This window comes from Mustela nigripes, chromosome 5 (genome assembly GCF_022355385.1).
Source record: "Mustela nigripes isolate SB6536 chromosome 5, MUSNIG.SB6536, whole genome shotgun sequence".
NCBI lineage: Eukaryota > Metazoa > Chordata > Mammalia > Carnivora > Mustelidae > Mustela > Mustela nigripes.
Genome location: NC_081561.1, coordinates 11440347 through 11463648, shown reverse-complemented (window position 1 = coordinate 11463648; position 23302 = coordinate 11440347). Strand labels below are relative to the sequence as shown.

General features: G+C 39.9%; 1 protein-coding gene across 1 annotated transcript in view; it reads right to left on the bottom strand.

Annotated features, from left to right (window-relative positions):
* Positions 1-1711: 1711 nt before the first annotated feature.
* The window catches only part of TMEM170B (transmembrane protein 170B), a 35164-nt gene continuing 13573 nt past the window's right edge, over positions 1712-23302 (bottom strand). The window contains exons 2-3 of the mRNA XM_059399439.1: positions 19714-19884; positions 1712-9349 (exon numbers count right to left, since the gene is read on the bottom strand). Coding sequence (XP_059255422.1) covers positions 9219-9349; positions 19714-19884 — 302 coding nt within the window. The 3' untranslated portion in view covers positions 1712-9218. The remainder of the gene's footprint in view (positions 9350-19713; positions 19885-23302) is intronic.

Genomic DNA, 23302 nt, shown 5'->3' with positions numbered 1-23302 from the left:
ACATCAGTCCCCAGAAGTCTCTGAGCCTGAAGGATATTCGTAAAACTGGCCTAAAGAAAGTTGTCTGATAACAACAAATAATGAGAAATCAATGGCAGTCAACAAGAACAATGGAACGGAAACGATTCTTCTGTCAAAATTCTTCTGGTAAGACTCCATTAGAAGCTGGAGGTGAACCCAAATTCTACTTCTTAAAGATCAGTGGCAGGTCCTGTTTTCCTTTCTCCTTGTACCCCGAAACGTTTAGTACTATTTCACTAATTGACACGGGCTCCATTTCAGCACATGGACGGCCCAGGTGCCTATCCAGGAAGTCTGAGCTCCTCTGCCTCCACGAGTCTCACTAGGTAGGACCCACGCTCCCTCTCGGAGCTCAGTCTACCACCCGAACCTTTTCCCCCGGCTCTTGTTCTGCACCAGCGGCACTAAGTCTGAATTTGACATTTTTTCTCAATGCTCAGTAAATATCAAAATACCCAAGGATAGCTTACCCGTTAGAAAAACATTATAAAAGTATTACTTTAAGTGTCAAAGATAATAGAAGCAACATAGAATATGAGGGTTTTTTTTTTTTTTTGAAGATTTTATTTATTCATTTGACAGACAGAGATCACAAGTAGGCAGAGAGGCAGGCAGAGAGAGAGGAGGAAGCAGGCTCCCCGGCGAGAAGAGAGTCCGATGCGGGGCTCCATCCCAGGACCCCGAGATCACAACCTAAGCTGAAGGCAGAGGCTTAACCCACTGAGCCACCTAGGTGCGTCAGGAAATGCTTTTTTAATCTCAAGATTTATGTTTTGCTCAAGAACTTTTTAAGACTTATAAAGGAGAAATATAATAATTTTATAATTATTATAGGTACTGAGGAAAAACTATTTCAGTTCAGTAATTAATATGTCCATGTACATGAAAAAAAAAAAAACCTGTTTACTTCCGTTTTGCTTGTAGAGTTTTTACAGTTACCTAGCTTTTATTCCTGTGGGGTTTGTAACGATGACAGTGACTGGCTCTGTCAGTCCTAATCTCTTCTCAGGCAGAAGAATAGAGGAGTCTACCTGGGTATCCCGTACCAGCCCCCTGAAATCCCTAAGAAAAATTCCGAGTATTCATAAATTTGACAATACAAATCCCGAGTTGATAATTTTTCAAATCCCCGTGAGGCCATCTGGTCTTGGTCAAGAATGAGACTTTCTTCCTGCAGGTAGGAGCTCCCAGAATGCTCTGTGGAAGCCGACAGGGCTTGGCGGAGAAAACACACAGGTAAGAGAGTAAGAAAACCCCAGCACAGCGCTGTTAGCTGTGTGACCTTGAGAAGTTCTCACCTTCTCAGAACCTCCAGTGCTTCATTTGCAAAGGATTACCTTTGCAAACCTTAGTAATCCACTTAACTTGAAGGATCACCCTGTTAAAGAATAAGGTGTCTAACAGATAATAAACACTCCATAAATGGTAGTCATTTATTAATAAAAGTGAGAGTGTGCCTTGTAAAACAATAATTCTTAGAAGAAGATGTTTATGTGGCCTATGACTAGTCCTGGGTAAAACAATAAATTCAACCAAGTTTGTCTTTTGGACTTCTTACTTTTGCAGGACTACCTCCAAAATCCACATGTAAAACGGGCCGAGAAAACCTGACCGAAGGGTAAGAGAAAAAACATTCCAGTCCGCAGTGAATGAGTTGAGAAGCTGTCGTCAAGAGTCAAAACGCCCCATAAAGCTTTTAAAGACAGGTTTATTTATATATAAGTGCATGAAATTGAATACAGAAATTTTATTAAAATACTGTATATTACAAATTTTTAATCCAATAAATTCTGTGTAATGACGTTTAAGTGCTGGATTCGCTTTTAACAGTTGTCCTGTGTGTGTCAGTAAAGAGTTCACCCTGTATATTACAAAGAGGAGAGACACACGGACCTCAGAAATGGTCCTGTGATCAGACAGTAGATAGTAATTGTGCATCTTTTCTTTAAAGCAATGAATTGGAACCTAGATCTTGTGTTTGCAGACCAACTTTCTAGAGTCAAAAATAACTTGCATGTGTTTATTGCTGCCCTTTGAAGAAAATGAGTGGTGAAAAATAAAGAAAATAAAGACCAACATCCCTCAGGCTAACTTGATGCTTACCACAATTAAAATAAAGTTCACTGCAAAATTTGTGTTCTCCAGGAAATCAGGCTATATACACAATGAGGTTTGTACATGAATTGGGAAATAAAAAAATCGCTTATATAAAATTAAAAATCAATAGTATACAATATTTACAGCTCGTTAGGTATTATACATAAACATAGTTTTTAAAATAATCCTTCAAAATTAAACTGTATTATGTAAACATGCAGTACACATACTCATACAGTGTAGTTTATAGTCTTAACAGAAGGAAGGGATTGTGTTCACATAATATGGGGTAGTTCATCACATACGCCTTTGCTTTTGTGTGTGACCCCGTCTAACATTTATTCTTCCTGTCTTTAAACTTCACAGTACATTAAGTTTTTCTATAGTAAAAAGAAATCCCTGATGGTAAACATATTCCTAAAGGTTACATAAAGTTTCTGCCCTTTAATACTACGATATAAAACTAACACTGTCCACGCTAGAATTTCTAGTTCACGACAAAACTGAATTTTAAAATCCCACACTTCATTGTCTTGACTACATTTTTCTCCATTTCGAACTTCCTTGTAAAAAGAAAAAAAATTATAGACAAATACCACATCATGAAAATGTAAGGAAAGTAGTTGTCATTTGTCGGAGTCAATGGCAAAATGGCTGATTTTTATTCACCATAAGGAGTGAATTCAATAAAACCATCCCTAAATTCTAAATCTCCAGTAACAAGTATGCCAGTCCTGTATCCCGTCAAATTCACTCTGCAAAAGTATCTTAACTTCCAAGGCACTAAGGCATCATTTAGCTTTTAAAAACTGCTGCGTTTTACTAAATGACTCATCAGTGACCTGAGAGTTAACACAATTTGAAAGTGAATTTTTAATACCTAGCGGGTAAACTATATTTTGTTGCTATTTAAATCAAGCCATTGTTGTTGGTTCATTTGAAGTGGATCCCCTCGTCCTCAAATGTCTAGAGTCAGGGGTTAATACTTCATGGCAGAATCCTATAAATTTTAGTAAGTTATAGGACTGTAATGGAAAATACTGTGGAGTTTTATTTGTTCATCTAAAATGTGTACAGCTCACGTCTGCGTGTATTGAGGGTAGAAACTAAAAATTTCTCCACATAAATGCATCTGCTACCACAAACACCAAGAAAGGGTCAACAGTTAAGACAACCAACTCATCCAGTACTGAAAGTAAATCATTTTTAACTTCTTTTCAAACAAGGGCCTCTATTTCGCTCTCTATGGAGGAAACTTTAAAACGTTCCTTCCCCCAAGATACTTAGTGATGATGTGCAAATATTTAAGTCTAAAAACAAGAGAGATTTCTCCTAATCAGTAGTACTGTCAAGTTAACATTCATTCGTACAGGGCTCTAAAACGAGAGATGGACTTTGGAAATTTTCAATATGAAATTAGGAGAAAAAGTATTACAGTTATGGTCATTATGGATGATGGTGCCTCGTTCTATATATTAGTGTTACACTGCTTTCCAGTTTCAGTTCCGTACCTAAATAGATTCCCAAAGAGGGGACAGTCACATTACCATTGAGGCCAGATTGAGAGGACGCAGAACATCATCCAAAAAATATGGAAGAGGTTCATGCTTTCTTGGCTTGCCTGGAACATTTATTTTTCAGTGAGATTATAACTGCATGACCGTAAGGTGTTAAGAACCTTTTCTTCTAAACAGTGCTTCTGAGTCTATCAACAAACTGCACTTGGGTTTAACCTTTAACTTATGACATTGGTATGGAAGGAAGGGGGAGATTTTTAAGAAACTGGAAAATTCATTCTTGAAATTGACAAAGGGTCATTATGTAAGTCCAACGTCTGCGCAATGAATGTAAGGAGGAGTCCTCTAACCTCCGGGGAGGAGATACAGTTCAGAGCTCAGCTCATGCAGAAATGTGGGCGTTTCCATCGATTTAATCAAGTATTCACTGGTAAACCTCCACATTTACTGAAACATATTAAGTACTACTCCCCCAAACAAATTCGTAAATATATTTTTAGATAACTACCTTAGCAGCCTCCTTAAAAACACTGTACTGTCTACACTGAACAGAGATCGTTCTATGAGAAGAGCTAACCTATCAACACACACACACACACACACACACACACACACACACAGATTGCGAATGCTCCCTTGAGTCTCTCAAATGAACAGCAGACGTCCTCACACAGTGTAGTTTACAGACCTACCACCGGGGCCAGCTGTGTTCGCCCTGGCTTGCGGTGTTTCCCCTCCAGCTTCTTCCTGCCTAAAGGAAAAACTGCCCCCTGCTACAAAATGCTACCACAGTGTTTGAAACACCTTGTCATCTTTAATCGAATAATGTCCTTTTGCATGAAGAGTCTCCCCTCGAGTTAAGAGATTATGAGCCAACTGATCGGATCACTAGCCAACTTTCCGCACTGAGATTCTCACCCCTGACGATTAAAAACAACCATTTACACAGCGACCCAGCAGGTGGTGCCCAACTTCTCTGCCCCTTAGGTCGGCCAGAACTCCTTCGTGACCTTCTGTGTTCTTCACATCTTATAAACAAGTAAGGACTCTGAAGAGATTCTGATTAAGACGTTCGAGAGAGGAGGGAAAAAAGGTAATAGAAGAGTGAAGTAGTTTGAGAATATTTCAGAAAATATCCTTCATGTCTTGTGACTTCATGAATTATAACCTGACATAAATCAAAAATAACAGAACCCCCTGCAGTTAGAAACAAGTAGGGCATAATAAGCACCTTTGGTCCGTGGGAGGAGGGGCACGGCAGGCACCGAAGCCCGGATCTATTTCCTACAGAACTGACCCGACACCTGAAGCCGGTGGCGCAGGGGCGAGGGGGAGGGGGAGGGGAGGGCACGGAGGACACCCTGTGCCATCCCCGAAACAAGGACAGTGAAGCCGCATGTGGTAGACATTCAGTGGACGTAGGCTGAATGATCCAAGGGAAGCACAGCAGGCTAAGACAAAGACCGGGCCGAGGAGGGGGAGTGTCAGTGCTGGCTACTCTCACCCTTTTTCTAGTTGAACTAGCAATAAACAAACGAATTTAATCCTGCTCGTCCTGGCCATCTCCACCCCCTCCAACTCCCAGAAGTGGTCTTGCAGAATCTGCTCATTTTCAAAATAAAGAGCTGGAGAGGAGGTAAAGGAAGCAAGATTATGAGATATTTTTTTTAGTTTCCTTCTTAAAATAGATGTAGGGGAACATGTGGAAATGGAAGAAAATAGATGAATTTTACAAAACAACATATTCAGTTGGTGTTAAAAATGTAACTGAAACCATCCTAATGATTCCCTTGGTCACCTACTGCCAAATAGTTACGGCTGTGCATTCAAAGAGAGACAGGTCCTGGGTTCGAGGTGAGGCAGAGGGCTACAGTCTAGCCTTCAGTCCACACTGTCAGAGCAATGGTATCTCACTTTCAGAAAGTCCATTCAGTGGATAAACTGGGAAGACTAGAATCTGGGGGCAGCGGGAAGGGGGACCAGGACTTAAACTCTCAAACAGAATCGGGAAGTAAAATGCCCAGGCTTTTTAGGGTTTACAATTACCTTGCTAGCTCTTGGTGGACTCAAGGGCAGGGATCCCCCCCCCTCCCTCCTTGTATTTACTATAGAAATACTCAGGACGGAACCTGGAAAGCCACAGAGCCATGCATACCAGACGGAATTAGCTGGCGAGGAAGTGCCCGCATGGCATGGGCACAGCAACATGGCAGAGCCCTCTGTGTCTGAATTAGTCCATCTTTAAAGGCGTTTTCAACACTCTTTGATTTTAACTTACCCCATTCCTTATATCACAGATGCGTGATATACGGGGCAGCTCATTTCCTTACTTCTCACTTAAAGTACAAACAAACAAAACCCTCATGCTTTTTTGGGCTGTGCAAATATACGTTGCAAATACTAAGAAAGTACCCCAGGTAACAGACTAAGACTGCTTAGTATACAGTAAGATGTAAAGTAAGAGTGATTAAGCTGTGGGCATTGAATACAGCCACCATTTAGAAATGTCCTTATTCTAGGCAACCAGTGGAGTCCTCCCATGGGGCCACCTGCACTGCCTTCATTTAAAAGTTCTGCATTATTTGTAGCTTCAGTGGGCCCCCCTGATCGATTCTGATCTATGGACAGTTCTAACCAGTATGTTAAGTATAATTAGTTTGGAGATGTTGGCATAGGTCTCTTCTTTGGGGAACTGATTTCACCATCAGTAGTATTTTAGTAAACTTTTTTAAAATTTTTTTAAATAAAGGAGTATAAACTCTAAAAGATTTCCCCCTTCCTTCCTGCATTTATCACAAAGAAAGTTTACTGCTAAATCATATATAAATTTTAACCCAAATACATCAATAAGGGCTTTTTGTCATATCACAAACGAGGGTCTCCAGCACTAATAACCCAAGAAAAACTCCAAATTAAAAAATCTCAAATATCCTTGCTTATTTAAAAGATCACTCAACTGAACAAATATATAAAATTCTCTACTGGAACGGGAAAGTGTTCACTGAACAAAAGCTTTCCAATTAGACTATATTCATATGTAGCAGCTTTACATATATGTATATAATGATATATATGTGTGTGTGAATATATAACATTAAGCATTTGTTGTCTCTGTAGGAAAACCACTGATTTAAAAAAAAAAAATCTCGGCACAGGAAGAGCTATTAAGACAATTTCATCAACTCACACGATTCAACTGCATTTGAAAATATCAAGAGAGTGACATCTGCACAAAATCCCAATGGAAAGAACTGAAAACAGCAAAGAAACCAGCAATTCTCCAAAGGTTAAGAGCTCACACACAGACACAATTCATAATGTAAAGCAACCTGATGGAGAGAGCTGCAGGACACTCCATAGACTAATTAAGAACCACCTAATTATACTTCCATTCGAGAGTAAAAACAGGAGTTAGAATCTCTTTGGTCCACACACGGATGGATTTAATGTGTCTGCGTTATTTTCTGGCTAATTTTGGATTCTAAACCATGTGCTCGTATTCCCTTACCAAGGTAACTTTCTTACATCATGAAACAACCAAATGTTCAAAGAAATATTCCTATCGTCGATCTGAAACAATGTGAACATGTGATTGGTAACTCCTCTCAAAGAATATGAACACTTGAAATGACCAATAGAAGAGCCAAAGTAAAGGAAGAACACAATTCAAGTCTGAAAGAAAAGGAGAAATCAAATTGACTTGGAAAATTTATGCCTAAATTTAATTTGGGAAAGCATCAGGAGCATAAGGAACACATGAAAATAATTTTTAGGTTTGTACATGATAAAAAGAATCAATTTTAAGGTTTACTTCAAAGATCTCTAGGGATGCATAGTTGCTTATTGGTTTAAAAAAAAAACAAAACAAAAACAGATTTCTAAGCCACAGCATAAGTAAACCCCCAAGACTGGCTTCCATACTGGTAAAAGTATCACCTCCCCAACTCCCTATTGTGAAGTCATTGAAAGATCTGCTTTTTGGTGGAAAAGAAGTGGTGTGGGTAATGAGGGTCTTAAATTTGAATGGGACCTAATAGAAATGCACTTTTTAGCAAATCGGGGTATAAAACAGTGAGGCTAGAGTATGCAGATTGTTTTTTGGATTGCCCTTAACTTCACATTTTCTGCAGTGGGTTTCTGAGTTAGCACATTTATCAGAGGACCTGGAATTTAAAACAATCAGTTGGAGACAAATTCAACCAGGTTCTGTCCCCGTTACTCCTTGCACTCTTAAAAACAACTCCATCTTGCCAAAACCTCTTAAAATGTTGTATTACTAAGTACTTTTTCATTCTATTAAATGTCGTCGCTGATTCTAGGAAACTTAATAGTGCAAATCGAGAACTGAACGACAGAACGGCTCTAATATATGTTCAGTACTGTACTGATATGCTGAGAGTAAGTGCCAAATTTTTAAATTACTTATATTCCCCAATTTTTACTTAGCAAAATTATGTTACCACATGCCCAATGTAAGATAGTTTATTACTCTTCTTATATAACTTGTCACTTATCTACAAATGAGGCTCTCTGTTTTCACAGCCTAATTTAGGCCACTCTTTAAATATAGGTAATACTCCAGAATGCAAGATCCTTTATGTTTTGTCAAAAATCAAGATATATGCAACAAGTAATATAATCCCACCGAGATACGAGTTATAAAGATGTTTTCTCCATGAGATACATGGCAAAAACTTTCTTTAGAAGGGTCAAAGAATGCAACATGCATTTCAGCCTTCTTTTCTTACAAAGTTTATAAGAAAATTTTCAAATTATATTTTTATGACACACAAACTACAGCCAATGTGTGTGACCCATAGTTTTTGAATTCATATTAATAGAATAGTTACTTAGGAGGGAAACTATTAAAAGAGTGTTTGTTATTTAAGTGAGTGGGAAGGATGCACCCTATGGGTCTACTTTGAGTCCTTACAAGAGTTTAGCTAGTTTTCCATTAAGTATTATTTTCCACATAAATTAAATAACAATAATGCCTAAACATATTAAAGCCCTAAATCCCAGAAACGTTCAACATTAAAAACCAAAAAGTTCGCCGCATACTAAAGGATTCGGTGTTCAGCACTCACACGGGATTTAGCGTCACGAAAGAAAAATCTCACTACGTTACCTGAATTCATGTCAAATGTGGTTCACAGCACTCATCTACATCTACACTTGCAAATTGTCACATGATCAATGTTTTAAAAAAAAAGAGAGAGAGAGAGAGAGAAGAGTTTGGCACATATATCAATTCCTCAAAACGTCCCCGTAACTCAACACAACACTGTTAAAGAACGATGAGTCAACACCAGTGTTAACCTGATTGGCAGCTGAACAAGGTGCTTCTGCTCACGGCTTCCAGGATGCGCCTGGCCTGGGACGGAGGCACGTTAAGGTGCGGTGCGGTAGTGCAATCACTTGGACACCAGAGGGCGATCTTCGCACACAGCTCAAGGCCTTCTGCAGCGACCTGCTCCTTCCACGCTCTCCTGGCTCAATTTCATCCCGCTCCTTCACAACGCCGTGTTCTGAGAATCTGTACATCTGTTTCCTTCTGTGAAGTGAGACATGCCCACCGACAGCTCAGAGTGTGGCGAGGATCCTTGAGAAGGAGATGATTAATGTCAATACAGTCTGTCCCACGCCCCACACCAGCGCCTCCAGGGGGGCCATGTTCTTCCCTGCCACTCGGTAGATGCCCGCGACGGCTGCGCCTGGGTGACAAGGGGCAGAGAAAGACAAGAACACGTTCATTCCCTTCCTGACACCCTGCGCCGTGGGCACGTCAGATCGTCCTCCATCTCTGCACACCAGAGTCAGTCACCTACACGCTCCTGTTCTAACCTGTCCATGGAGGTTTCCGTGGGATCCATGAAAGTCACACTTGACCACCCGGCTTCCAGGAAAAACAGGATTTCTATTCAGCAGCAAAATACGTATTTACAACACACGCTGTTTACTTGACACTAAGCATGTTCATAAACATGAGTAATCTGTTACTGTAACCTCTCACCTGGGTGTTGAACTGGCCAATCACTATTTTTATAAACATACAACTCAATATGCTGATAATCACAAATGAAAATAAAGAAAACTGCACAGTTTAATGCAGTTCCTAAATTACTCAAGAAATTTTTTTAAAAATTCTTAAATGTGATATGAAATATTAAAGAATTGACAGCTACATCTCAGAATCTACCATATAGTTCTTATTTTGTAATAAAGCATACAACCATAAAGTTATTTAGAGACTAGTATCATGACATCTAATAAAAATGGAAGATGAACCTGACGTCTGTTCTGGAAAAATGTTTAAATCGTGCACACTTCCAAGAATGCGGGAATCCTGGAGTTCCAGGAGTCTCAGAGCCCGTCTGATTCAACACTTCACCTTATTAATATACTACATATAATGAAACATTTAATTTAGAGTATGCCTTCTAAGCATTTAATTTAGAGTAAGTAGAGTATTTAATTTAGAGATTGAGATGGCCTTCAAACTTTCCCCTAGAAAAAAAAAAAAAAAAAAAAAAAAAAAACGATCTATCCTAGAATGGCCAAACAAAATGCAAGACCAGAAGTAAATGATTCAGAGATACTGACACGACAGTTCTTTGAGATAGAAATCTGTTCCTAAAAAATTAACTAAGAATGAACTCTGTCATTCTCTTAAAATTCCCCAAACAAAAGTAACTATATTCCTTTAAAGAGATATAAACTGGGAAGAGAAGTTACTGATCTGAGCCAAGGACTTCATATGTGCATTTTTTAAGAAGGAAATTAAAATGTACTCCCTTTTTACTACGTGTTATATATCTTGAGAGCAACTTTACAAATACTATCTTTACAAACACTATCTTGTTTAAATATCATCCCAGGCCAGAATATTACCACCTAATGTAAAGATGAAAAACAGAGGTTCAGAGAGGTTAAATGACCAGCCCAAGGAAGTACAGTGAGGACAAGAGCAGGAATTCCAATAACAGTTAATCTGGCTATAAATCTCCAAATCATTCTATCATTTTACATATGTACTAAGTAAAAAAGAAAACAAGGAATTCAGAAAATCATAAAGTCTGATAAACATCTCAACATTAAATAAAACTAGTGGCACTAACATTTACCTCATCAAGTAATAAGCTTCACTAGAGTAACTGGTGACGTCCTCAAATTTTAGAATTAGAGAACATTCTTTAAAAAATGTTAAAGATTTTTAAAAAATGGGTGCCTAAGGGGCTAAGCATCTGACTCTTGATTTTGCCTCAGGCCGTGATCTCAGGGTCCTAGGATTGAACCTGCACGGGGCTCCTTCTGCCGCTTCCTCCCTGATGCACTCTCTCTCTCTCCCTAAAATAATAGATCTTTGAAAAAGAAAAAAATATTTTAAAGATTTTATGCTTTCTCTGTTATCAAAAATAATATTAAAATAAACCTGAAGAAATACTATTTTTCTGTGGATTTACCCTAGATTTCCATGACTCTCTTCAATTTGGCCTCCATATCTCCAGCACTAAGTTTTCAAAAATGATCCAAGAAGTGAAAATCTAAGCACTTACTAGCTCAGGCTTCCTAGGAAATGGGAAGCAAACGCATCAAGTCAAACATCTCACGCTCATGTGAGGTGAAGAGCACGGGTTTTGAAGCCAGACTTGTGGACCAAACTCCGAAATCCACTAGCTAGCAGACATGCTACACGGGGCGGTCCCTCAACTTCTCTGTGCCTCATTTCCTCAACTGTAAAATGGGCGAGCATGAAGACAAAGAGTGACTGGTCCTAGTATGCACTCAGCTTTGGCTAATGGTTGTCATAGGAGAAAATGAAAAAGGTATTCCCAGTGACTTAGCATTCGGTAAATGATGTTGGAACAACTAGCAGCCACTGGAAGGAGAAAATCTAGATCCTTCCTTCACAACACTCCCCAGAATATATTTCATATGAGTTAAAGAATATTAAAGTTAAAATATTAAGTTAAAATATTAAAAACAATCTTAAAATATTAAAATACTAAAAACAATCTTATAAATGTAAACTTTAAAACAGAAGAGAATGTATCTATGACCTTAGGAAAAAGAAGAGAGCTTAAAACTATATAAAAAAGAGAAAAACCCTAAAAGGACAGACTAGAAAAATACTTGACTCATACCCACAGCACAGACACACACATACACACAAACACACACGATAACCAAGGCAGTACATTTTGTAGTAGCAAAAACAAACACAAACAAACCACAAAATCAAAAGCAAGGACCCAATATCCTTCAGTCTGGAGTGGGTAAACTAGATCAAGCCCACACGATGAAACCCATACAATTTCAAAAGAAAAATAAAAAAACTTATGAACTGATATGAACAGAACCTAAGACAGATCATTTTTGCAACAAAGAAAATGAAACCTGAAACTGTATCTATTCTCTATGAGTACATGCATCTGTATGCTGGTGTGCCTGTATGTAAACGTTTATACATGTAAATATGAATAAATGTAATATTCATATAGACATACAATCTGGGGGGATAAAAGCCAAACTAAAAATAGGGATTACAACTGAGAAGAGCGCTAGTTTGGGAGTGCTAGTCCAAAGAGACCTTTGCCTCATCCATAATGTTTTGCGTTTTACAAGGAGAATATGCAGTCATTTATTACTTACGAAATTAAAACTCATTTTAAAAATCTAAATTTCCACGCCAGCTTGCCTATACTTCTCTATAAGTCTAAGAAACTTTCATCCTCAAGGTCAGAATATTTCAATCCTATTTTCCAAACTAAAATATTGGTAGGTAATGACAAAGTTCACTGAATTCTTAATATCAAATAATAAGGAATAAATTACACTTTAAGCTAGGTAGCACATCTTACAGAATAAGAAAAATTGTGTACATGTTCAATGTCAAGTGTTTTCTATGTAACTAAAAGAGGCAGTGCTTATATTTATTATTTCTGTGCCTCTGAAGTTCAGGGTAGGTTCCTTTGGCTGGAGGGAGAGGGCCCAAGAAAACACATTTGGGGCATCTCCGTAGGGGGTTAGATTTTAACTGGAGGTCAGGAACCATGGAAACATACCCAAAGAGACAAAGGGAGAAGGGGATTAAAAAAAAAAAAAAAGATTTAAGGAATAGAAAATGAGTACTGAGAACCTTTCCACTCTACTGGCATCTCCTTTCCCAAACAAGCTGACTCCTTTACTAAGTATTTGGCTGCTCTGGTGATTAAAATGGATTTCACGCTGGAAGGCCTTGCTGTTCGAGGAAAAACAAACAAAGCTACTAAATAAACTATTCTTCTTTAAAATCTTTCAAGGAACACAGGACAAGCTCTTCAAGCCTATGTAGTGTTATACAGAAAATAAAATAAACCACCGTTTTCTTTCCAGTGGATAATCAGTCAGGAAACAATTCGGAAGTTACAACTTTCCTCCAGAAGAAGCAGGTTTACAGAAATCCCCACTGTGTTGTAGGATTCCACACCCAGACGCACTGGTCAGAAGAGTGCACCAGTGATTCTCAATCTAAAAGATCTACAAGAAAACAATTTTAGATGCCTAATAAATGAATTTGGAAACATTGCTATTGAATATGAAGCAGCTATGAAAGAGTATTTATAAAAACATACGTTGGGGGGTGCCTGGGTGTCTCAGTCGGTTATGTGTCTGACTCTTCATCTCAAGCTCTGGTCATGACCTTAGGGTTGTGACCTCAGGGTGGAGCCTGTTGGGGTTCTCTCTCCCTCTGCCCCTTCCCCACTCTCTCTCAAATATATAAGTCTTTGAAGTGTGTGTGTGTAGATAATAAAATAACAAATTCCCAATACCATCATCCAACTGAAGAGAAGAACGTCACTATCTCCTCTGAAATTCCCATGTACTCTGCTCAGTTTATGTCCCATTCCCTCCTTGAATTTGTTTTTTATCATTCCCTCGCTTTTTGTCAGCTTTACCACCTTCTTGTATCCTAAAAACATATATTATTTGGTTTTGTAAAATAAATTAATTTTATGTAAATTGACGCAGTAAGTATTCCAGAATTGGGGCTCAACATCATAGGTCTGAAAGCTACCCATGTTGGGGTGTGTAGCTATAATTCATGCATTTTCACTATTGCATAGAATTCTAAGCATGAATATACCACAATTTGTTCACTCTACTGCCAGTAAATTTGTTTCCAATCCTTAACAATGACAAACACTGATTCTGTGAAGATCCTTGTGCGTGACCCCTGGCCCACGTACACTGTCAAAAATTTCTCTTCAATACACGAGTAAAAGTAGAATTGCTTAGCCTTGTAATTTTTTTTAAAGATTTTATTTTATTTTATTGACAGACAGAAATCACAAGTAGGCAGAGAGGCAGGCAGAGAGAGAGAGGGAAGCAGGCTCCCCACTGAGCAGAGAGCCCGATGCGGGGCTCGATCCCAGGACCCTGGGATCATGACCTGAGCGGAAGGCAGAGGCTTTAACCCACTGAGCCACCCAGATGCCCCTGCTTAGCCTTATATGATAGGCATTTTCAACTTCAGTAAGGAATGCCAAACTATCTTCCAAAGTAGTCGTACCAATTTATATTTCAGTTACTTCCTATCTTCAGAAGCAGTTGGTATCTATTTTTTAAATTTTTGTCAATCTGATAAGAGATGTCATCTCTGTGATAAATTTGCATTTCCCCGATAATTAATGTGACTGAACTTTTCTTCACATATTAGAGGCCAGGAGGGTTTTCTACTTTTACTAAATGCTTGTCAAATTTTCCATCCTTTTTTCTATTGAGTTTTCTTCTTATTATTTGATTCATAGGGTTTTTAAAATATAGTTTGGATATTAATCCTTTTCTATTTATATATGTTCACAAATGTCGTCCCTCCAATTCTTGCTTTAGTTTTCACTCTCTCTACAGTGTATTCTGCTACACACTAGCCAGATGAAAGACCACAAATATTATGGTTTTTATTTTTTTGGTGAAGTACAAGGTTAAGTTATGCAAGAATAAAGAAGACCCAAGCAGAACAGAATGCTTGAAATAAATGGTGCATGTCTGGAACTGCCCCTACCAACCATGGCAGAAAGAATCACTTAGAAATAAGGAAAAGGCTCCTGAGGACCTAGGGACTAGCAAACTCTTGCACAGTAAAGATGAAGTGCGGAAAGCAATACTGCTGAGTTGACATGAGGGTTAGTGAAAGACATGAACCTACAAGGTCAAGAGAGACTAGAAGAGCCACCAGAAGAAGAAAGATGTCAATATACAGTGACACACCAAAGAAAGTGACCTGACTTGCCCTCCGAATTTCCTGAGAGAAAGTAAACGTGAAGGCTAAGACAGGTTTGGTTTTAACAGTGTTGGTTCCACCAGCCTGTGTGGTCCAACAAGGGGCTGGCGAGCTGCGGTTCACAGGTCCACCCTGCATACCACATCACACAGGAGTGTGGCACAGGAGTGAAGAGTGGTTTTTACATTTTTAAAAGATTTTTTAAAAATCAAAAGAAAAACACTTCATGATACATGAAAGTTATACAAAACTTAAATTTCAGTTCCCATAAATAGCGTTTTATTGGCACACAGCCATAGTCATGTCTGATCCTGAATTATTTTTACATTCCTAGGGTAACACTCAAAAGGTAAATGAGCCTATACTTTTCTGCTCCTACACAGTCTTTATTTTGCTTAACAAGATTACTTTGGCCTCAGCCAATGAGCTGTGCAAGGCTTTTACTCTTTCCATTTCCTCAAAAATTTGGATAAAATAGGAACTCAACTGTCCCTTCAAAATATTGGTAGAACCCATTTGACCCTGGAATTCCTTTGTGTGGGGGGGGTCTTCAGCATTTCAATTGTTTAAATATACTTACTGTCCTAATCTCATTTAGTTTCTTTTTATACCAATTTTGACATTTTATACTTAGGAATATATTCCAAGATGGAGAAGTTATTTGCAAAACTGTTATTTTTATAATTCTTTATTCTATCTCTACCATTGGGTCTCTACTTATTTATTCTATTTTGTTCTATACTTTATTTTTCTGCCTTAACTTTTTTTTAAATCAGTTTACCAGCGATTATTCATCTTAGTATCTTTCTACTAAGATACTGTTTTGCTTTATCTTTCATAGACACCACTCAGAAAATTGAACAGCATTTCTCTATACCAATAAAACTAACTAATGTCACTGAAAGATACCATGCACAGCAACCACGATGTAAGAGTTTAAGAATTAACCAAAAACATGCAACCCTCTTGTTGAGAAAGACATTTTTAAACTCTAACGAAAGACACAGAGGGTGATCCGAATACATGGAAATCTAATACATGTTCTTGGGTAGAATAGTTTACTATGCCAGGTCTTCTCAAGTTAACCTCTCCATTAAATTAAATCCCAATAAACATTATACAGTTATACTTTTTGAGAAATTGAGTAGACATATTCTAAAATCTATGTGAAAGAATAAAAGTCCTTAAACAGCCATGTTAACTTAAGAAAGAAATGAGAGGGATCCAGCCTGATCAGGTATCAAGAAATACCACAAAACTACAGGAGAAAAAAAAAAAAAAAAAGTGACCTTGCTGCAAGAACACATAAAAAGACTGACAGATCAGAACAGGGTTCGGAGACAGATCCTCGTGCTTGAGCATAATACACAGACAAGGTGAATCAATGAGGAAATGATGGGTATTTTTAATGGATGGTGTGGTCAAACCCAACTTATTATGTGGGAAGAAAAATAAATACACCTGGAATCCTATCTAATACCAAATACAAAGTTAGACTCTAAACCAGGCAAGTCAGGAATTTATGAAATTATTCCTGAATGCCAAATCCCTGTATTTGTAAGATTTTATTAGAAAAAGCCATGCCTATTCATTTACACACTTCTGTATCTGCTTTCACACTACAGTGGCAGAGCCAAAGAGCTCTGACAGAGACCACCGGGCTTTCAAAGTTTACATACTCCCTTTAAGAAAAGGTTGGCTGACTCCTGTTCTGTAGGTATTGAAGACCTCAGTACTGAAGGTAAAACAATAAAATTAACCTTAGAAAATATATCAGCATATCTTTTGACCTTGGTGGGGGGAAGAAGTTCTTAAGGCAAAAAACTCTTTAAGCTGATAACACAGAAATTCAAGCTTTCGGCTCAATAGATCATAGAATCATAGAATAGATCAACTACCATCATAGATGATGGTAACTGATTAAAGATGGAGAAGTTATTTGCAAATTCCAAAACCAACAAGAGACCAATACCTCTAGTGTATAAGAAACCCCTATAATTTAATGAGAAGGAAGCAAGAACCCCAAAAGAAAAGCAAGCACTTAAATTGCTTAAAGAAGCAATTTGCAGAAAAAGAAATCTAAATATATAATAAGCATAAGAAGAGATGTTCAAGCTCTATAGTGATCAGAGAAATGCAAATTAACCCAACAAACAGATGTGTCATTTTATACCTTCAGATTTGCTAAAATTAGTCAGCTGTATAATGTTGGCTGATGGCAATATACAGACACCTGGTTTCTCCCAAGTTTGTTATTAACCATCAATACCAACTAAAATGAAAAATCACTGTCTTGGAAATAAAACCTAAGGAGGAGCAAAATATAACAGAGATGTGTCTATATTCAATCAGTATCTTATTCAGAAGAGATCGGAGGCAATCATTTGCAGACTTGAATACACAGTTGTGAGAATACGGACAATCACAAATTGCATTAAGAAAATAAATATAGCTAAAATAGTTTCATTTTGGCTAGTTTTCTTAATTCAAGTGTCTGTAGGTCAAAAGACTAGCCAGAAGAAATTTAAATGCTTTATTGGAAACCTGGATACACATTTTTACTTGAAATTATGTCAGACTTCTCTTTGTAAGGATTTAAAATATAACACAGCAGTTTCTAAAATCACTGGCGTATTTTATTCTTGGCTGAACTGAAACTAGGCAATAAACATACAAATGCACCGTTAGAGATACACTAAGGAGAGTGACATTTCTCCTGATCTCTGAGCTTCTACGGTAATTTATGCCAATAGATGCACAGATCTGCACGCGGCTCACAACTCTTAAGCACAATGTTCGTGGGTTCGCAATCACAGCAGTGGCGCCCACCAAAAACACTGCAGTCCCTTCCAAGCCTCTGTGTATGCCACCACAGTGAGTAAAACTAATTTGGGTTGATTCCTCTTGCCATAGTCCCTAGCCGTCACGTCCAAGCACAGCTACAACTCTCGTTCAGATCCCCGCCTCAAGTTCAGATCACAGGTGAGGTCTCTCACTTCCCCTTCCTTTCCGTTTCTCCTTTCTTCCCTCACGTTTCCTCCTTTCTTACCTCCTCCCCTACTGAACCCATCCCTCCGACCAGCATGTTCTGAGGATCTGTTATGATCCCGGCACTGTTTTATTGCTAGGAAGGCAGCAGTGGTGAAGAGAGACGAAGCCCCTGCCCCTTCTGAGTTGCCTCCTGGTTCTTTATGTATAACTATATTCAGCTATTACATTTTTCCATCGGACTGCTTTGTCCCTTGCCAACCCCATTCAAAATGATCTTACTTGTTTTCCATGGCCTGCAGGAAAAAAGCCCAAATTTTCTGGCTCGCCTTCCATGGCCCTCTAGGATCTGGTTCCACTGTCTTTCCAGCTGAATCTCCAGCTTCATTCTGCATGTCCTGTGCTTCGGCTAAACCTGAGCGCTCGCCCTACACCCCAGCTATGGCAGAATGGACACGGTACCGCACGATCGGGTGACAGGCTGCCTGCGGCAACAACCGAAACCCAATACAGAGGAACACAGAAAAACCGAACGGTGAGGGAAGCACGGATGAAGAAACAGACGACGACATGGAAATCTAATACATGTTCTTGGGGGGAACAGCTTACTATACCAGTTCCCTCCAAATTAACCTCTCCATTCCCTTAAATCCCAGTACAAGTCATAGTTACACTTTGTCCCACAGCTGTTTATGAATGTCCTAGTAGTGCCACAGGACCGACACTGGGAAATGGGAGCAGGGCAAGGTATGTAAATCCCTCTGGGAAAAGGTGACTGCCTCCCCCAAAAGGAGGCCTTTGAACTAGAGAAGAAAAGGACTGACTCTTACCTGGGAGGCTAAAAACCAACCAGAAAGTTAGATGTCCTTGTGCAGCAGTGAGCTGCCCAGACACCAGGGAGCAGGCCCCAAGTGCAGGGCCATGTAAGCCGCTACGATGCCCTGACGAGGGCAGAAGTCCCCAGCAGCACAGAGAAGCAGCAGCCCCTGCAGGCAGAGCTGCATCAAGGAAGCAGCCATGGCACCCTCTGGTCTCAACAGGACATCTAAGGACCGGCTCAACCAGCACAGCAGGAACTGGGACCGCCTCTCTGAACCCCAGGCAGAGGCGGGCCCGCTCCAGTGTCAAGGAAAGGCAGAGGGAAGGCTGCCGAGGGCCGCTGGGCACTTCAGGCAGCACAGGAGGACAGCTGATCAGGGCTTGAGGACACTCGCACGCGGCCGATCCCCACTAGGTCAGAGGAGATTTGTGTCGTAACAAATTGTATTTAAGAAGAAAGTGCGGTTTTACCTTGTAGTCCTCGGCAGATCACATCGAGGACCTCTGGGCTCTATTTTCACTTTTTTTTTTTTTTTAATTTTTTCAATTTATTTATTTTCAGAAAAACAGTATTCGTTATTTTTTCACCACACCCAGTGCTCCATGCAATCCGTGCCCTCTATAATACCCACAGGTGGTGGGTATTTTCACTTTTTTAATGACAATGACCACTGTCAAATCGGTGTGCCGGTCTCTCTCCCTGACTAGATCGGAGTTCCTTTAAAGCAAAAACTAAGTCCACTAGAAAATAAACCTCCCCCTGAATTTCTGCGCCCCTTGTCAATTTTCACAAGTTGTTCTAGATCCCACAGAACCCTGCATAGCAAGTCTTCACAGAGAAGTACTAAAACTCTCCATTCCATGAGCCCATGAACGGATCTTTTCCTCCAGGTGAAGTGTAATCAGTGTTGAAAATACCTTCCGTGGGAGAGGACACGAACGCCCCCTTCATCGTAAGAATAAAGTGCATGCACGGTCAGGTCCTTAAGCAAAGCAAAACCCGCTTACTAGTAATCATCGCGCCGGTGACAGAAGCCAGAAATCCGACGCTGACGGCGATGAGGGAGATCACTCTCCCCTGCCTGTGTCTCTGCAGCATCACAAACATCAACACGCCCGCAGCACCGTGGACAAACAGAGACGAGAAGAGAGCCCACAGGAAGATCCAGTACCACATCTCTGAAAAGAAGAGCAGAGGGTTAATAGTTCTGCTGGAAACAACCTAGACAACCCGGGTTAATGAACAGGGGCGCACCCAGGGTTTGGAGGAAGTGTAAATGAGAAAACGGATAGAAAAGTGCCCAGTACTGTGCCTCACACATAGCAACACTAACTAAACATTAACGATGATCATCATCACTGATGCTCGACGGGGGAACAGTTCAGCCTTCAAAACATTAAGGCGAAGACGCTCTGACTGGCTCTGTCTCCATCATACAGCTATAACCCATCAACGTGTCTAGAGAGTCCCTAACATATTTGCAAATCTCGTGCAATAAATTTATTAACTGCTGTTTGAGGTAGGATTTTCTATTTTCTACACCAAATAACAGTGTTGACATTTTTGAAATCTACCTCTTAATTCAAATTGTTCCAGAAATCAACAATTTCATCTTTTATGATTTTAGGCATTTCGGGCAATTCCCCTCTTGGATCCCAACTTTATATACTAAGGCATCACTCAGAATGGGTTTTTTTTTTTTTTTAATTTCTTTGTCTCGCATAATTTTAATAGTCCTTACCCAGACCTTTCCAAGCTCCATCGTTCCTTCCTCAGAGTGTCCTTAATTACTGTTCACTGTGGTTTAGGCTACGGTCGATGAGCACACCTTCCATTCTGTCTCTCTTGTGCTCGTTCCCTTTCCTTCTGGCTTCCTGCACCCTCCCAGTCAACCCACGCAGCTCCAAGAGGCTTGGCCAGGTCCTTGCACTGACTCCATCTCCCCGCCCAAGCCCGTGGTGAGGTACGTCAGGGGAGACAACTGATCCCAGCTGAGCTGCTCTTTCCCTTCCTCTGGGAATTCTGGACTGGGCCCAAGGGAGCACCTCAGTCTTTGGGTGGCTGAGGGATCTCTGAAGGGCCATTTCTTCATCACATGATGAGAGCCTTGGGACAAGACGAAAGAAAACTATACCCACCAAAGAGAAGAGACAACCAAATCCCTCATTCCAGTGATTCCTATGGCCTGCCACATCACCACCCTTAGTTTCCACATAACACCCTAGTTTCCTTGTCATAAAATCCCTTTTTATGTAAACAAGTTGTGTGACTTAGAGCTGGAAGAGCGGACACCAGAATGCTGGGATGTCACCTTGAGGATCATCCTTGGTAAGCCAACATTCCGTAATGCAAGATATCTATCTACACTAGCGTTCTCTCTCATTGACCTCAAGAAAGGTCAATGAAACAGTCATGAAACAGACAGAGAGAACAAAAATGGATGAATAAGAACAGATTTATCAGGTATATGCTGTTGGTGGGAATGTAGAATGGTGCCGCTGCCAAAGAGAAGTAGAGTAGTTCCTCAAGAACTTGGAAAAAGAACTACCATGCGATCCAGCAATTCCGCTTCTGTGTATAGAGCCAAAGAATTAAAGGCAGCATCCCAAAGAGCAATCTGCACACCCGTGTTCAGAGCAGCATTATTCACAGCAGCCAAGAAACGGAAGCAGCTCGGGTGTCCACCAACAGGGATGGCACATACAATGGAATAGTAGTCAGCTTCAAAAGGGAAAGAAACCTTGGGACATGCCACAACAGAGCTCAAGCTTGAGGACGTCATACTGAGTAAAGTCAGCCAGTCACAGAAAACTACACATACTGTGTGATTCCATTCACATGAGGTAGATCCAAAGCAGTGTGGTTCAGAGAAGAAACAGAATTATGACTGCGCGAGGCTTGGGGAGAGGGGAACGGGTACAGAACTGCAGTTCTGCAAGACAAGAAAGATGTGGAGACCCGTGACACAACGGTGTGAAGGGACTAAATGCTACTGAACTACACACTTAAAATAGGTACGATGGGAAATTTTATGCATTTTTTTTTAACCACACTAAAAATAAACTTTTTAACGTATGGATATAATTTTTAAAGATAATTATTTTCTGAGTCCACAGTCTCTCATGGTTGAGAAACAAACAGGGTTTTGGAGGGGTGAGGGGTGGGGGGTGGGAAGGCCTGGGGGTGGGTATCACGGAGGGTACCTATTGCATGGAGCACTGGCTGTGGTGCATGAACAAAGAATCTTGGAACACTGAAAAAAAATAAAATAAAATTTAAAGAAAAGAAAGAGATAATTATTGTAATGACCATAAATGAGAAACAAATTAAAGATGTGTGAAGTGGAGCGCCTGGGTGGCTCAGTTGGTTAGGCACCTGACTCATGATTCTGGCTCCGGTCATGATCTCAGGGTCCTGGGATGGGTCCCTGCGCCTGGCTCTGTGCTCGGCGGGGAGTCTGCTTGTCCTCTTCCCTCTGTTCCCCCCGCCCCTGTGCTCTCCCTCTCTCAAATAAATAAATAAATAAATGCATTCTTAAAAAAAAAAAAAAACACCTCATGAAGGATACACCACCCCCAAAACACCTCATGAAGGAAAGAAGGTGTGGATAGAACAAGGTAAATACTAGGGGTCTTGGGCAATGGAACTATTCTATAGTTTGACTGCAGTGGTTTTGTACAAGTGTACAGTTTTGTCACTCCATACAGAAATAAATGCACACACATAACTGAGTACACCTGTCCAAGTAGTACTGGTGAAGTCTGAATGAGGTCTGTATCAAGGTTTTGATATTATACTATGGTTTTCCAAGATGGTCTCATCGGGTAAACTGGGTAAAGGGTAAGGGGGTTCTCTCCGCATTATTTCCTGCAAACGCATGTGAATCTACAATCGTCTCCAAGTAAAAAGCTCTTTTTTTTTTTTTAAAAGAGAGGATACACTGAAAACAGATTAAAAAATAAAATCATTTCAGCATGCCAAATTCTTAAGAGTAACAATCAGATTGGACTCAGTTAATGTGAAATAATTTGAAGGAAGAGTCACCAGACATATTTTCCAATTGTGCTGAAGGACCATCCATGCTTCTCAGTGGCATAAGAGACAGATGCTGGTCATTATGGAAAAGAATACAAAGCTTGCCTTTCCAGATTTCAGGAAAATAGTGTTTTCATGCTGTCAATCCCAAACAAATAGCTTCAATTTATAATAAATGCATTAAAGACAAAAAGGCTTAACCTGCTCAGAAGATATTTCTATCTTTAAAGATGTAATTTTTCAAAGTGAACCTAAAAAACTGGAAATATAAGGGAATATAAGGGAACATGAAGGCATTTTCACCAGGGAGGCGCTGAGACAAGAAGGGTTCGATAGCAACAGGCAGATACTCTTAAGGAAGAAAATAATCGGGGCACCTGGGTGGCTCAGTGGGTTAAGGCTCTACCTTCAGCTCAGACCATGATCTCAGGGTCCTGGGATCGAGCCCTGCATCAGGCTCTCTGCTCCACGGAGAGCCTGCTTCCCCCACCTCCCTCTGTCTACTTGTGATCTCTGTCTGTCAAACAAATAAATAAAATCTTAGAAAGAAAGAAAGAGAGA